This window comes from Capricornis sumatraensis, chromosome 1 (genome assembly GCF_032405125.1).
Source record: "Capricornis sumatraensis isolate serow.1 chromosome 1, serow.2, whole genome shotgun sequence".
Taxonomy (NCBI): Eukaryota; Metazoa; Chordata; class Mammalia; order Artiodactyla; family Bovidae; genus Capricornis; species Capricornis sumatraensis.
Window position 1 is genome coordinate 225214961 of NC_091069.1, and position 15483 is coordinate 225230443.

General features: G+C 45.8%; 1 protein-coding gene across 2 annotated transcripts in view; it reads right to left on the reverse strand.

Moving 5' to 3' along the window:
- GYG1 (glycogenin 1) overlaps positions 1 to 15483 on the reverse strand; it is a 38206-nt gene that overhangs the window by 5355 nt on the left and 17368 nt on the right. For both annotated transcript variants that reach the window (XM_068976498.1, XM_068976489.1), the window contains exon 5: positions 14850 to 14976. In XM_068976498.1, the coding sequence (XP_068832599.1) occupies positions 14850 to 14976 (127 nt within the window). The remainder of the gene's footprint in view (positions 1 to 14849; positions 14977 to 15483) is intronic.

The following is a 15483-nucleotide window of genomic DNA, read 5'->3' on the forward strand; positions in this document are numbered from 1 at the left end:
AGGAAGATGGGAATGGCAAGTACCCTAGGAGTTCAGAGGCAAAGAGGTCACTGACAGCTAAGGTCAGTGAGGCAGGTGATGATGAGATAGAGGATATGACTTAAAAACCTGTACAGCAGACAGGCATTGGGTAGCAGATGCTAATACAGGTCTTCTAGGCAGGGGCCGCATAGCATGTGTATGCCAGACTGAGTGTCCTCCAATTAGAGACAAGCAGGAAACCAGTATGCAGGTCAGGAAGCAAGTTAGAACTGGACATGGAACAACAGACTGGTTCCAAATAGGAAAAGGAGTCCGTCAAGGCTGTATATTGTCACTCTGCTTATTTAACTTATATGCAGAGTACATCATGAGAAATGGCAGGAGGAAACACAAGCTGGAATCAAAATTGCCGGAAGAAATATCAATAACCTCAAATATGCAGATGACACCAGCTGTATGGCAGAAAGTGAAGAGGAACTAAAAAGCCTCTTGATGAAAGTGAAAGAGGAGAGTGAAAAAGTTGGCTTAAAGCTCAACATTCAGAAAATGAAGATCATGGCATCTGGTCCGATCACTTCACGGGAAATAGATGTGGAAACAGTGTCAGACTTTATTTGGGGGGGCTCCAAAATCACTGCAGATGGTGACTGCAGCCATGAAATTAAAAGACGCTTACTCCCTGGAAGGAAAGTTATGACCAACCTAGATAGCATATTCAAAAGCAGAGACATTACTTTGCCGACTAAGGTCTGTCTAGTCAAGGCTATGGTTTTCCCAGTGGTCATGTATGGATGTGAGAGTTGGACTGTGAAGAAAGCTGAGCACCGAAGAATTGGTGCTTTTGAACTGTGGTGTTGGAGAAGACTCTTGAGAGTCCCTTGGACTGCAAGGAGATCCAACCAGTCCATTCTGAAGGAGATCAGCCCTGGGATTTCTTTGGAAGGAATGATGCTAAAGCTGAAACTCCAGTACTTTGGCCACCTCATGCGAAGAGCTGACTCATTGGAAAAGACTCTGACGCTGGGAGGGATTGAGGGCAGGAGGAGAAGGGGACGACAGAGGATGAGACGGCTGGATGGCATCACCGACTCGACGGACCTGAGTCTGAGTGAACTCCGGGAGTTGGTGATGGACAGGGAGGGCTGGCGTGCTGCGATTCATGGGGTTGCAGAGAGTCGGACACGACTGAGCAACTGGACTGAACTGAACTGAGGAAATTCTGAGGGCTTCCCTGGTGGCTCTGTTGGTAAAGAATCCACCTGCAATGTGGGAGACCTGGGTTAGATTCCTGGGTTGGGAAGATGCCCTGGAGAAGGGAAAGGCTACTCACGCCAGTATTCTGGCCTGGAGAATTCCATGGATTGCATAGTCCATGGGGTCGCAAAGAGTTTGACATGACTGAGTGACTTTCACTTTCAGGAAGCTCTGATAGGGAAAGGTAACATGGGACAGATCCTTGGGTGTTGGGTTGAAGTGTCAGATTTTAGTGGAGTTATCCTACAGGCAGCCGAAGTACTTGAGCATGATGGGCAGATCAAAACAATGCAAACTCTATTCATGTAACCTTTCTTATCTCCTAAAGGTTTTTTGTTTTGTTTTTAATGTCAGAGACCTGTTATATAGCTTTCGTTATCTGACATTTTGCTGACAAAGGTCCATCTAGTCAAAGCTATTGTTTTTCCAGTAGTCATGTAATGATGTGAGAGTTGGATCATAAAGAAGGCTGAGCACCAAAGAATTGATGCTTCTGCGCTGTGGTGTTGGAGACTCTTGAGAGTCCCTTGAACTGCAAGGAGATCCAGCCAGTCAATCCTAAAGGAAAACAGTCCTGAATATTCATTATAAGGAATGATGCTGGAGCTCCAATACTTTGACCACCTGATGCGAACAGCTGACTCATTTGAAAAGATGTTGATGCTGGGAAAGATTGAAGGCAGGAGGAGAACGGGATGACAGACGACGAGATGGTTGGATGGCATCAAGCAAATTCCAGGAGATGGTGAAGGACAGAGAAGCCTAGGGTGCTGCAGTCCATGGGGTCACAAAGACTTGGACATGACTGAGCAACTGAACAACAACATCTGACATTTTAATGTTTGTTTGGGTTCCAAATTCTTTCAGGACACATTTGGGAATAATAATAGTCCTGCCAGGTAGATTTTTACTAATGTGTTAAATGGAGGGTCGTAGAGCTGAGTTGTCTAGAGTCATACGGCTATTTAGTGGCAGCGATGGGGTCTTGTCCCTCTCTTAAGCCTAAGTTCTTACCATCCTATCATGCTGCTACTCCAAAACCAAGTACAACAAGAGAGCCTACTGTCTAGTTCCTCCTAAGGATAACTGTCTCCCCTCAAGGCATTTCTTCTGATGATGGATCCTTGATATTCCTAAGCATACTCTTTATTTTATACATGTGGTATATTTTACATGCATGCAAATACTTGGGCACATCACACACAAGAACTCTCAATATTATTCTCGAAGGGATAAATCATAATGCTCAAATCTGTGCATAGACAGGCTTCCCTCATAGCCCAGCAGGTAATGAATCTGCCTTCAATGCAAGAGACCTGGGTTCAATCCCTGTGTTGGAAGATCCCCTGGAGAAGAAAATGGAAACTCACTCTAGTATTCTTGCCTGGAGAATCCTATGGGCAGAGGAACCTGGCAGGCTACAGTCCATGGGGTCGCAAGAGTCAGATATGACTTAGCAACTAAACCACCACCAGGGCGATCAATTAAATAACCAACAGTTCCATGTAAGGCACCATTACTATGGTCAGTGTGCAGCCTCAAGATCCTTTATCCAAACATGGAGATGAGTCATCCACATAAAAATAAGAAACAATAGCACAAGCAGGCAACATAGCAGAGCCAGCAGGGCAGTGCTGACATTAAGTGCTATGGACATTCCAAAGCAATTACTGCAGGTGGGGATTTTTGGAAGAGGCTCAGTCAAGGCCTGAGAAAGATGAGCAGGATTAAGAGAAGTGCCTTCAACAAATGTTCTAATGATGAGGGGGCAACCCATCCCAGAGACCTGATACTTGTGTTCTGGGGCAGCGGGGGCCAGGCAGGGACAACAGGCACTGCCTCAGCCTAGCGGTACACTTAAGCCTAAACCAGAATAGAGCACACGTGGGAGGGGGGCCCCTCCCACCTCCTCTGATATCCACCCCTCTTGCCCCGACTTCCCTGCCTGAAGCAATAGCACTTATCGGCTTCTCCTTTATTAACCAACCAATATCTCAACCCATGACCTGCTGAGCCTAATTTCAATGTCATGTACAGTCATTACATGAGAGACAGCAACACTAAGAAAAATAATATTAAAACACGAATACAGCATGAACTTTATTCCTTTCCAGCCCACTCTCCTCATAGTTCACACATGCTTAAGCGATAGTAATCAGAATAGCTAACCTCTATCAGGGCTTCCTAGATGGCTCAGTGGTAAAGAATCCACCTGCCAATTCAGGAGATGCAGGTTCAATCCTTGGGTCAGGAAGATCCCCTGGAGGAGGAAATGGCAACTCCCTTGAGTATTACCTGGAAAATTCCACGGGCAGAGGAGCCTGGCAGGCTACAGTCCATGGGGTCGCAAAGAGTTGGACATACCTAAGTGACTGAGTGTGCACACTGAGTACCCACATGTGCCAAGCACTGTTAACATTTGCCTGGTTTACCTCAGTTAATTTCCAAAACAACTTTGTGAGGAAACCATGGTAGGAAGAAATTAACTAACTTGTCTAGAATCATGAGGCTGGTGAATAACAGGACTAGGATTTCAGCAAAGCAGTCCGGCTCCAGAGCCAAGGTTTTCCACCACAGCCAGGCTGTAAGACAGTCCCAGAATTATTAAGGACATAATCTCAGAGTATCACTCCACAGATTAACCCCTTGCCTACAGACAGTCGGGCTTCCCTGGTGGCGCAGATGGTAAAGGATCTGCCGGCAATGCACAAGACCCACGACTGATCCCAAGCTCAGGAAGATCCCCTAGAGAAGGGAATGCGTACCCACTCAAGTATACTTGCCTGGAGAACTCCGTGGACAGAGAAGCCTGGCGGGCTACAGTCCATGAGCTTGCAAAGAGTCAGACATGGCTGAGCAATTAATACAAGAGACAGTCAATATCAAAGCTGGAAATGAACCCTGGAAATAGCCCCAATATAGTCAAGGACATAGCAGCAGGAAGTAATTAACAGGAAAGAAAGCTAGAGAGCAAGCAACTTAGCACTGTCTGAAAACTGTTCTCAGAAGGGTGCAGTCTGCACAAAGTTTAGGGGGAAGGGGGAAAAAAGAGCAAGAAATGGTTGGTGGTTCTTAGGGACTCTCAAGTGGACTGTGCTTGACAGTGTCTAGGGGCCTTCCCAGCACCTCACTCCATGAACTGGGCCATCAGAGCACATGCAGAGGAAGGCACAATGGTCTCATCTACAGCAGAATTTCACCGCAAAGCAGCAAACCCACCTACCCACAGGACTGCCCACGGTCCGTGGCAGGCAGAAGCGTACATTGGCTCTGCCTGTGCCCCGAGGCGGCTCAGAGGCCTCTGCCATCTCCCTGGACACCCGGCTCATGCCTGTTGGATTCCTGCCCACATGGCCCTTGGCCTTCTCCTAGTCAATAGGAATGCCACTGGGGACGGTCCATACCCTGCATTTCACTGTGGTTCAGGCCTGGGCTCTTCCTTCATGAATCCATGTGCCTGAGTGTTTCTTTAATGCTAAGTCACCACTGCCTTCTGTGGCCAGGAGAAGGACTTCTTTTCTCAAAGACTTCACATTCCACCCTAACAATGTGAAAAATTCTATTCACTAGAGGGTCCTTTCCTAGACAGAGTGGTGTTGGTTTTAAGAGAGTTCTTGATAAGTCTGTTAGAGGTAGAAACTGAGATCTTAAAGGGTCCTAAATGTGGGGTGAACTGCTCTTTCTGCTCAAAGGTGAGGAATCCCTTGGGTGCTGGTAAGCGGGGGGGAGGGTGGGCTGGGTCAAGAGGTGAGCAGAACTGTGGAAGGCTGCCCAGTGTGACATACTCCCCCAGCAGCGACTCAAATTCCAGCAACAAAACAAGCCACAAAATGCCCAATATGAGGTGTTTCTTGGAAAAAAAAAAAAAAAAGACTGGGTCCAGGGTACTGAGGGGCAGACTGGGAAGAGTTCACGAAGATTCAGAAGGTGACAGCAGAGAGATACGTGAGAGAGGAAGATGCTGGGCTTATAGCCCATGGTGTGGAGGCTTCCAATGTCACAGGTTCATACTACAGTCAGCCCTATTTCTGCACAGTCAGGAATCAGAACTTGTTTTTTAGGTGCTGAGGTATTACTTTAACCTCAGTGCCACCTGACAGATCTGTGGGAATGAACAGGGATGGGAGAAAAACAAGTTTCAGAGCAAGGATGCTTTATGAGAAGAACAGGCCTGGTGAGTCACTTAAGGTTTTGCCCTGGGCCCTTTGAGGGTGGGGAGAGATGCAGCTGCTGAGTGGGAATCATGAGGCTCAGACAAAAAGGTGGGAGGAAGTGAAGACAGACTCAGCAGTTATGCAAAACGGAGTCACCCAAAGGATGTTCCTTTAGATGACCTGAGGCTGCCCTGGGCTCCACGAAAGGGGCGGCCTCATTAGGCCTAACCCTGACCACCACATATGGAGGTTTGTCAGTTACATAGTTTATGTAACTATGGTCTCACTGCACAAACAGAATGGTATTTAATTACAAAACACAGTAGCCTGAACGGCCTGCTTTATTAACTTTCATGATAAAACAGTCTGTTTGCAAAAGAGGTGAGAAAAGGTCTCAGTTTTTGAATCTGGAATTTCCATTCATCTAGATATGGATTTCATGTACTTATGTTTGTCACAATCATGTTCCCTGAGGAATGTTTTTAAAAATTATTTTCTATCATTTTAACCAACTTACTCTTCAGCCATTTATAAAAAGTCCAAAATAACCATGTGAAATGAAATAAGAGTGCGCACAGGTCATAAGAACAGGGAAAATTACTTCTGCTTAAAAGAACAATTTAGCTTAAATGCAAATTTGGAGGAGGGGTGTTTCTTAGAGAAGAGAAACCGAGAGTATTTTTCTAGTGGTATCTCTCTCCCTTACCAAAGGCCAAACAGGTACGACAGTCAGAATTTAGGTCGCTTTTTAGTCAAAAGCAAAGTAGGCAGTGAACAAGAAGAGGACATGCTGATATCAGAAGATCAAGTTCAACTGACCTCGGTTCAGTGCAAGGATAACCAGAAGAATCACTGACTCACTGCCCGATTTATCCACCAAATTTTACCAGCCAGGAAAAAAAAAAAATTGAGTACATATCACAATTGTCTCTAAATTACTGAGAGCCATTCATTCTGACCCACTACTGGGGATTTGTCTCAGCTTGCACACATCTCTTAAAATAAGTGTTCTAATTTTAACTTGATAGAATCTCAAAAGTGACGTCCAGATCACAAGACATAGTTTGAACCCAAGCCAGCAATAATACTGCTTAGGTTAGCCGTTAAAATAATCCCTGTGACCTGGTGTTACCAAAAGATCAGATAGAATTTTCACGACCAGTTTAGCAGTTGAGAAATGCAGCCGGTAAGGTGTGGATGAGACGACAGGACTGGTCAGAGCAGAATGGGAACTAACCCAGGACGGGTGCACACAAGAGCAATTTCAATTCTCACGAAGCTCTTTGCCTGCAGTGTTCACGCAGGTTCCAAGAAGAGACACGCAGCACTGCCAGCCCAATCCTTCCCTAGGAAACGTGGCCGCTGTGCCAGTCATCCTCGGACCATTTCAGTGACTCATGCTCTCTGGTCTGTGGCTACTTACTCTCGTATCTTCCTGGGTTCCCTCTCACACACAAACCCAAACCGATTCCCATAGTCGATCAGCCACCTCTTCTCTCTCACCAAAATTTCCTCCTCTTACCCACTCACAATCTAGATCAAGAGTTACAAAGCCAAGTGCCCATGGGGTGGGCTGGTCATGCAGAGAGTGGAGCTGGTGAGGGGGGGTCATGGGGTGAGTGCTTTTCCCATCACCAGAAGACAGCTGCTACCCAGCAACAAACAACTGCAGCCTCCAAGGACCCACCCAATCTTTCTTTGCCTTTCAAGCTAAATTAAATAACCCTCCCAATGGTGCCCTGGAAATGCCAACAACATCAGTACTCAAACCCAGACTTTAATAAGCTCAACTTGGGACTTCCCTGGTGGTTTAGGGGCTAAGAATCTACCTGCCAATGCAGGGGACGCAGGTTCCATACCTGAAGACCCCACATGCTGTGGAGCAACTGAGCCCAAGCACTGCAGCTACTGAGGCTGCTGCACCCTAGAGCCTGTGCTCCACAAGAGAAGCCGCTGCAACGAGAAGCCCACACGCCACAGTGAAGAATAGCTCCCGCTCACTGAATCTAGAGCAAGACCTCACGCAGCAATGAAGACCCAGTGCAGCCATAAACAAACAAATATTAAAAAAAAAAAAGCCTCAACTTGGACCTTGTCAACTCCGCCACCTACCTGGTTGGCTGCTCTTCAGAAAGCAGCAGGGAGAGCCCCATGAGGTAAGATCACTAGGAAGACTCCTGGGGGTAGCGTGTCACTCTCAGCCTCTTTTGGCTGACTGCTCATTCATTCACTCAATCAAAAAAACACAGCCACCCACCTGCATCCGTGCCCACGCAACTGTCCTCCCCTTGTCTGAAGCCAACCTCTCCACTTGTGCACTCAGACACATTCCTTTTCACCTACTCAAGGGCATCACTCAGCAAGTCTCCCTCCAGGTTTTTCAGTGCTCTCTCTCCCTCCTGGATCATTTCCATCAACACACAAACATGCTGTAACTGCTTCCATCTTAAAAAACCACCACCACCACCACTGTCTCTTGGTCCAACATTCCCATCCAGTTAGGAGTCCCTTTCTCTTCTCTCTTTTAATTAAATGCTTCAGAAGGGTTCCAATTCTCCCTTCCCTTCGCTCTGCTGTGATAAGGTTTTCTCCTCCACCCTCCACCAGGTGTGTCCCTGCCAAAGTCACCGGTGACCCCACGTTCTAGGTCCAGGACCACTTCTCAGCGGTCCTCTGACCTGGCTTACCACAGCACCTGACATGGATGGATCACTGCCCCTCTCCTGAAATGTTTTCTTTGTTTGGCTTGTGCAAAACCTCACTTTGCAGGGTTTTCTCCTGCCTTGCTGGTCTCGGTCTCTTGTTCCTGTTGCTCCACATTTTCCCATCTCGGGGCTCGGTATCAAGGACTCTTCTGTATCATTAACTATTCTCTTGCTGATATCATCTTGTCTCCCAGCTATAAATATCATTTATATGCTGACACTCCTGTGGCAATGTCTTACCTGACCTCTCTCCTGAACTCCCAACTCCTGTACCTACTCACCTCTTCCACGTTTTCACTAGGATGTTTAATATTTGCCTCAAAACTTAACACACCGGATACATCTCTGGTCAGTCCCTGCTCCTAATAACCGACTTTGCTCACTTTCCCATCTTGGGAAATGGCAGCTCCTCTGTTCCAGCTGCTTAGGTCCCACGCTGGTAACAATATCTTTGACATTCTTCTTCCACATCCTGCTAAAGATCTGACTTTTTTTTAAGGACTTAGAAATTTGCAATTCATGTGAAATTCCCTAATTTTAAGCATTAATAACTGAGAGAATTTTTAAAAATAAAATTATGTTAGAAAGACAAAACATATCCGTGGGACAAATACAGTCTATAGCCCACCAGGTTGAGACCGCTGAGAAGCCTGAATCTTCCACTCAATCCCCATGTTCTTCCCCTCCCACGAGCTCCCTCTCCTGTGAGATGGCATTTCTCAGCCAGAGTCCGGCCCATAAGACGTTATTCCTCAGACCCTTTTGTGCCTACTGTCAGAGCAGTCTCTGAAGGCTGCAATGGGACCGTCGTGGAAGCTTCCTGCTTTGTGATGAGGACCCGGGTAGCAGAATGGGCCGCAGCAGTAAGATCTGAGGACAGACCATCTGACAGGCGCTCAGAGGTGAAGTCAGAACGACCCGATGGCTGTGCTGAGACATGGGGCACCTGGGGCCTAGCAGGCACCTCGACACCCAGAAAGGAGAAAGAAGATGTCCGTGGAACCATAGACTTGATTCCCCAACACTCAAACCATGCTGGACTGTACCATGGGATGTACAGGAATCTCTGCATGCTTAAGCATTTGCCAGGTTGATTAGATTACGGTGCCCTCATTCATTCTTCCGGTCCTCTGTGAGCAGAAGGCAGGCACCCTCCATATGCTCCATGCTGGATAATCAGTAAGAAGACAACAAATGGATGAAAAAATAAGAGCCATACCAACTACAGCTCCTCAGGGTTTTAGGTGAAGATGGAGTGTGGAAAGAAATGAACACAGATGGTCTATATCTTCAATGACAACAGTCCCAGGCAGAACTGGAACCAGGGGTCTCTTAGGGATCAAGGAAAAACCACCACATCAGAAATATGCGTACACAACCGAAATGAACCAAAGGTTCAATTTCACTTTCAGAAAATACTGACTCTAAAGAGGCTTGAAGAGGTTTTACCGAATAAGCTACATTTCTGGGAAAGAAATAATGGATGTGAACATCCTCTGAAACATCTAAAGCAGCAAACTAATGGAAAGAAATATTTTGGGTCTGCAGATCTAGTTTCTGAGATTAGATCACTAGGCCAGGTCTTAGATCATATTTAAACTCAAGTAAAAGGGTAAGTCAAATTGGAAATTATTTGACAAATCAAGTTTTTTAGTCAATCAATTCGACCAATTAATATGTATGGCAGTTTGAAGCAATACCATAGGGTTCTTTATCTTTGCTTTAGGCCAATTTTATATAGCATAATATAACATTAACAGCTTTTAGTCAGTGGATTTAATAGAAAGTAAAAATGGAACTAAATGGCTGATTTTAAAAAGACTAACGAGATTTCGCCCAGTATTATGTACAAGCCAAAATCTATGCTATATGGATAAAACAGGCCCTCCAGATGGAGAAAACATAAAGAAACGAATATTAACTAGGAGCCTGCTATTTCCCAAACATTATGCGAGGCACTTTCAGAAATATTATTTCATTAAGAAATACATTTATGAGATTGTTTTTCAACACATATATTACAAATTAATTGAAAAGTTCTAAGCCAAGCATTTTGGTTCTCAAGTTATGCGGTATTAAACAGGATCTTCTGTTACAGAAAATACTATTAATTTGCGTTACAGAAAATACTATTAATTTGGTTTTTCAGAAGCTATGTTTGAGAATCCATTCAAAGTGGTAAAACTAGTACATCTGCTTCCTTTGTGCTTTGTTCTGTCCAAACAGTTTGCAGAGAAAGGCTTTAGATATGCTACCCCTGTGGCTCAAATTCATGTTAATTTTGATTCATGTCAGGTCGTCCTTTTGCAGAAACTTCATGTAAGAGCAAAGGCTACATTGCTGTAAGATATCCAAGGTGGTGAGATTCTGGGGCATCTAAATACTGTCTTGGCATTTTCAAGGCACACAGTTGCTAGGAGTGGTAAGCCAAATTCTTGACTTCTTCCATGAAGCCTCTAAACCACTCCTTAGTTTCATTCCACCTGCCACCACCTGTGCTGTCCTGGGGAAGGCCAGCACACCACAGAGCCACTCGGTCCTGGAGGCCAGCAAGGTCATCCTCAGCCCAGCAGTGGGCTTTGAATTCACTCTGAGTTCCCAGCTGTGCACAGGGTTCTTGGTCCGGTAGCGATGGCAGCCCAAGAGTTCAGGACTGTCTGTGTTGTTGTTTAGTTGCTAAGTTGTATCAGACTCTTTGCAATCCCATGGACTCACAGCCCACCAGGCTCCATGGGATTTTCCAGGCAAGAATACTAGAGTAGGTTGCCATTTCCTTCTCCAGGGATCAAACCCACATCTCCTGGATTGGCAGGCGGATTCTTTACCACTGAGCTACCAGGGAAGCTTCAAAGATTTGGGCCACAATTTTATATTAACTTAAAACAAAAGAGAAAATGTAACTGCCTGCCTTTTTAGCCCTTCCCCGTTCTAACAAAAACGTAAGGAAAAATGTCTCTGGAGACGGGTATCTGCAAAACAAAACAAAAGAATTTTCTGGCAAAGGGAAGGGAAAATGAGTTCTGTGATCTGGTTTCCACATCCCTAAATAACTAGCAATGGGGAAAGGCAAGGCATCTCTCTGAGAAACCTCGTTACCAAACTGTGGAGCCGACACCCCCCAGGGAGAGCAGCATGGAGGCAGTGTTAACTCCCGTCAGGTCACACGCCAGCTGACGGCGAGCTAGTGATGGGGCTGCTCCTAGCCTCCCAGTGCGTCATCTACACTACGGTTATGGCAATACACCAAGCAGATGTCCAAAATTAGCACTCATTTCTAGAGTGAGGAAGAAGAAACCATCCTAACCATTTTGGTAATTTAGATCCCAAACTGTTGTGCTGGGAAATTCATTTAGAAGATATAAAAACCACTGGGATTCTGAGAGAGGCAGCCAAGATTCCAGCAAGTAAGTCTATTTTCTCCCTAAGTAACTTAACTCAGCTCTACCTGCTTCTTGTTCTTTGTCAAAATAAAATGAATGCAAGCAGTGTCTGTGCAAACCAGGCTTATCACTAAAGGGACAGTAAGTTCAACATTGGTAGGAAAATGAAAATCAGAGGGACTCTCTGAATGAACCATAGTGGAAATAAGGCCGTGTTACATGAAAAACATGAATCTTTAAACTCTGCATCAACATGATATGGGAACCGAGTCCAATTGGGAGGATGTCAAATTCATGTTTCCCCAGTACAGTCACCTCAGGATACAAGCTCGATGAGCAGACTTGAGTGGAAAGGGGCGCAGAACTGCTCACACCACTAATGATTCTCTTTTGCACGCTCACCTTTGCTTGCTCAGCTGAAGCTAGTCAATTAAATTAAGCAACTGCCCTCTTATAGAGCAATTCAGTTCTAGAGGGCTTTCAAACTGTAGTGCTGAAGAAGACTCTTGAGAGCCCCTTGGACAGCAAGATCAAACCAGTCACTCCTAAAGAAAATCAACCCTGAATACTCATTGGAAGGACTGATGCTGAAGCTGAAGCTCTAATACTTTGGCCACCTGATTCAAAGAGCCAGCTCACTGGAAAAGACCCTGATGCTGGGAAAGATAGAAGGCAAGAGGAGAAGGGGACGACAGAGGATGAGATGGTTGGATGGCATTATTGACTCAGTGGACACGCATTTTAGCAAACTCTGAGAGACAGTGAAGGATAGGGAAGCCCAGTGTGCCGCAGTCCTTGGGGTTGCAGAGTCGGACATGACTGAGTGAACCACCACAAAGTGCCCATGGTTTGTAGGAACACTTTTAGTTATGAGGCAGTAAGGGTTACAAAGAATCAGGCACAGAGAAAATATTATACTTAGTGAAGTAAGTCAGACAAAAACAGATATTCTATGTTATCACTCATACATAGAATCTAAAAATTATACAAATGAATTTATATCCAAAACAGAAGCAGACTCACAGACATAGTAAACAAACTTATGGTTACCAAAGGGGAAAAGGGAGGGGAAGGAGCAAGTTAGGAATTTTCGATGAACAGATACAAACTGCTATACATCAAAAAGATCAACAAGGATATAGTGGAAAGCACAGGGAATTATACTCAATATCTTGTAATAACCTTTATTGGAATATAATCTGAAAAAAAGAATCACTTTGCTGTATATCTGAAACTAAACGCAAAACTAGAGAAAATCAAGTCCACACTTCCAAGCAAGACAGGCTTGTACATCTCAAGGCCAAGGACTAGAGGCAAAGATAATGCATCTGCTATTTTTCATCCCTTGACAGTGAATTGTGTTCTGTTTGCTTTACTCAGACCACAGTTGGTATGTTTGAGAGGCTGTCTGTTTTGTTCTAGAAAGGAAGAGGCTGCAATATGTCAGAGACACACACTCCAAGAGAACAGTTTGGGAGGAAAGAACACAAAATACTTGTAATCTTTAGCTGGGTAACACTGACAGAGTTTACCCAGAAAAGAACACAAAAGGAAACACTTCCGCCTCAAAAAGCCAGGCATGCTCAATACCTAGGGGCGAGATATCTAGAGGGGACTTTGGATAATGAAACACAAGGAGTGAAAGACCCTTTGTTTTCTGCTCACTCAGGAATGCCCAAGCGAGATGTAGAGATCATGAGCCTAGCCCAACTCAGCAGAGAGTGTCGCTGCTCACGGCTATGTCTCAGGATCAACCTGACAGCTTGGCCTCTGCTCAAGAAGCCTGAATCATCATCTTGGTTGCACACGAATGAGTCAGAGGCTAAAGGACAGGCCCCAGGCCCTCACTGGGAGACAAGCACTGTTAACTGGGCTGTATTAGCTGCTGAATTAGAAACACACAGGGAACAGGGTGAAATGAGCACATTGCAAAAACAGCAAATGTCCACCGAGCACTTTATGTATATGAACTGCTTTATCCCAACAGCCTGACCAGGGAGGTTATTACTTCCCTCCTCCTTTTACATATGGTGGACTGAAGCCAAGAGTCTTCCCCACACTGCAGGGAAATGGCAGAAAGAGAACACACATGCTGCTCCTCAGGCTGAGAGATCGCCTGCATTGCTAGACCACCTCCCAGATAGAGGACAAATCACCCGCTATTACTAAATGCTATGGGAGGCCGAAGAACCGATGCTTTTGAACTGTGGTGTTGGAGAAGACTCTTGAGGATCCCTTGGACTGCAAGGAGATCCAACTAATCCATCCTAAAGGAGATCAGTCCTGAATATTCATTGGAAGGACTGATGCTGAAGCTGAAACTCCAGTACCTTGGCCACCTGATGCGAAGAACTGACTCACTGGAAAAGACCCTGACGCTGGGAAAGATTGAGGGCAGGAGGAGAAGGGTCGACAGAGGATGAGATGGTTAGATGGTATCACTGATTCACTGGACATGAACTTGGGCAAACTCTTGGAGTTGATGAGGGATAGGAACTCTGGTGTGCTGCAGTCCATGAGGTCACAAAGAGTCAGACACGACTTGGTGACTGAACCACAGCAACAAAGGGAGGCCAGCCTCCCTTAGCTCTGCACATGACTGCCTCCCTTAGGCAGGTTTAGTGGCTCAGCCATGTCTGACTCTTTGTGACCCCATGGGCTGTGCAGCCTTCCATGCTCCTCTGTCCATGGGATTTCCCAGGCAAAGAATACTGTAGTGGGTTGCCATTTCCTTCTCCAGGGAATCCTCCCAGCCCAGGGATCAAACCCTGGTCTCCTGCATTGCAGGCAGACTCTTGACTGACCGAGCCACCTCCCTTAGTGCTCACAATAACCTTTGGAGGACACCGAGGATGAGTGTTCAGTAACAAGCCCAACTCCTACTAGGCTGCGAGTTCAGTAACTATTAACCATCCAGGAAGTGGCTTCTCCAGGATGGGAAGTGAGGGAGGCCAGCTCCACAGGCCCTGCCCTTGACCAGGACACCACACATCTTATGTCATCCCTACCACAACCACGGAGGGAGCTGTTCACACACTCATTTTAGAGAGCTGAGGCTCAACAGGTTGTACAAGGCAAGTGTTCTTGACCATGACAGAGAGATGATTCATCAGAGGCCCTGGCATCCCAGGAACCAATGGGAACCTTTTCCCACAGACAGCAAAGTGCCCTCTGGGTTCCTCCAAACGTAAAGTGATGAATACCAGCAAGGCCCCTCCCCATCACAGCCAAGTTTCTTATGAGAGAAAGGACTTTCCTCAAAGTCTCCACCTGTTTTTGCCCCCAGAATGACACTGAGGCACCCCCCACCCCAAATGTGAACCACACCCCATGCCCTCACCATCCCACACCACAGTTAAACCCTTTGCACTTACGCTTTAAATGCTGGGAGGTAGGAGTATATAGAAACGCTGCTTAGGTTATAAATAAATGGCAGGTGTTTTCTGATATCTGTTGTTGCCCAGCTGCTAAAAAACGTGTTCAGTAAACCCTGGTCCCCGCCTGAAAGAAACAAACAAATTACAGTCACGGACTTCAAGGACAGGTCAATAATTTTACAGGAATATATAACTGAACCTTTACAAATAGGTACTAATTCTATTTTTTTTTTTCTGGCTATGCCTCAAGGCTGGTGGGATTTTAGTTCCCCGACCAGGAATTGAACGCAGGCCCTCAGAAGTGAGAGCCCAGAGTCCTAACCCCTGGACTGCCAGGAAATTCCCACTAATTCCATTTTTAAAATAATAAATTCTATGTCAGGCTCCCAAAGTACATTTTAGAGGGTAGTCATCTCCCTGAGCTAATTCATTAACTGAGCAAATATTGACTGAGAAGCTACTACGTGCCAGACACCAGCCCCGGCACTAGAGAATCAACTGTAAGCAGAGACAGGGCCATCATCTCTAGGACAGTCTGGGTAGGGTGGGAAGCACCACTCTCAGCAAATCAAGAATCCACACCATCACAAATGGGGATGAGGGCAGTGAGGAAAGTTCTGAGTGCTATGAG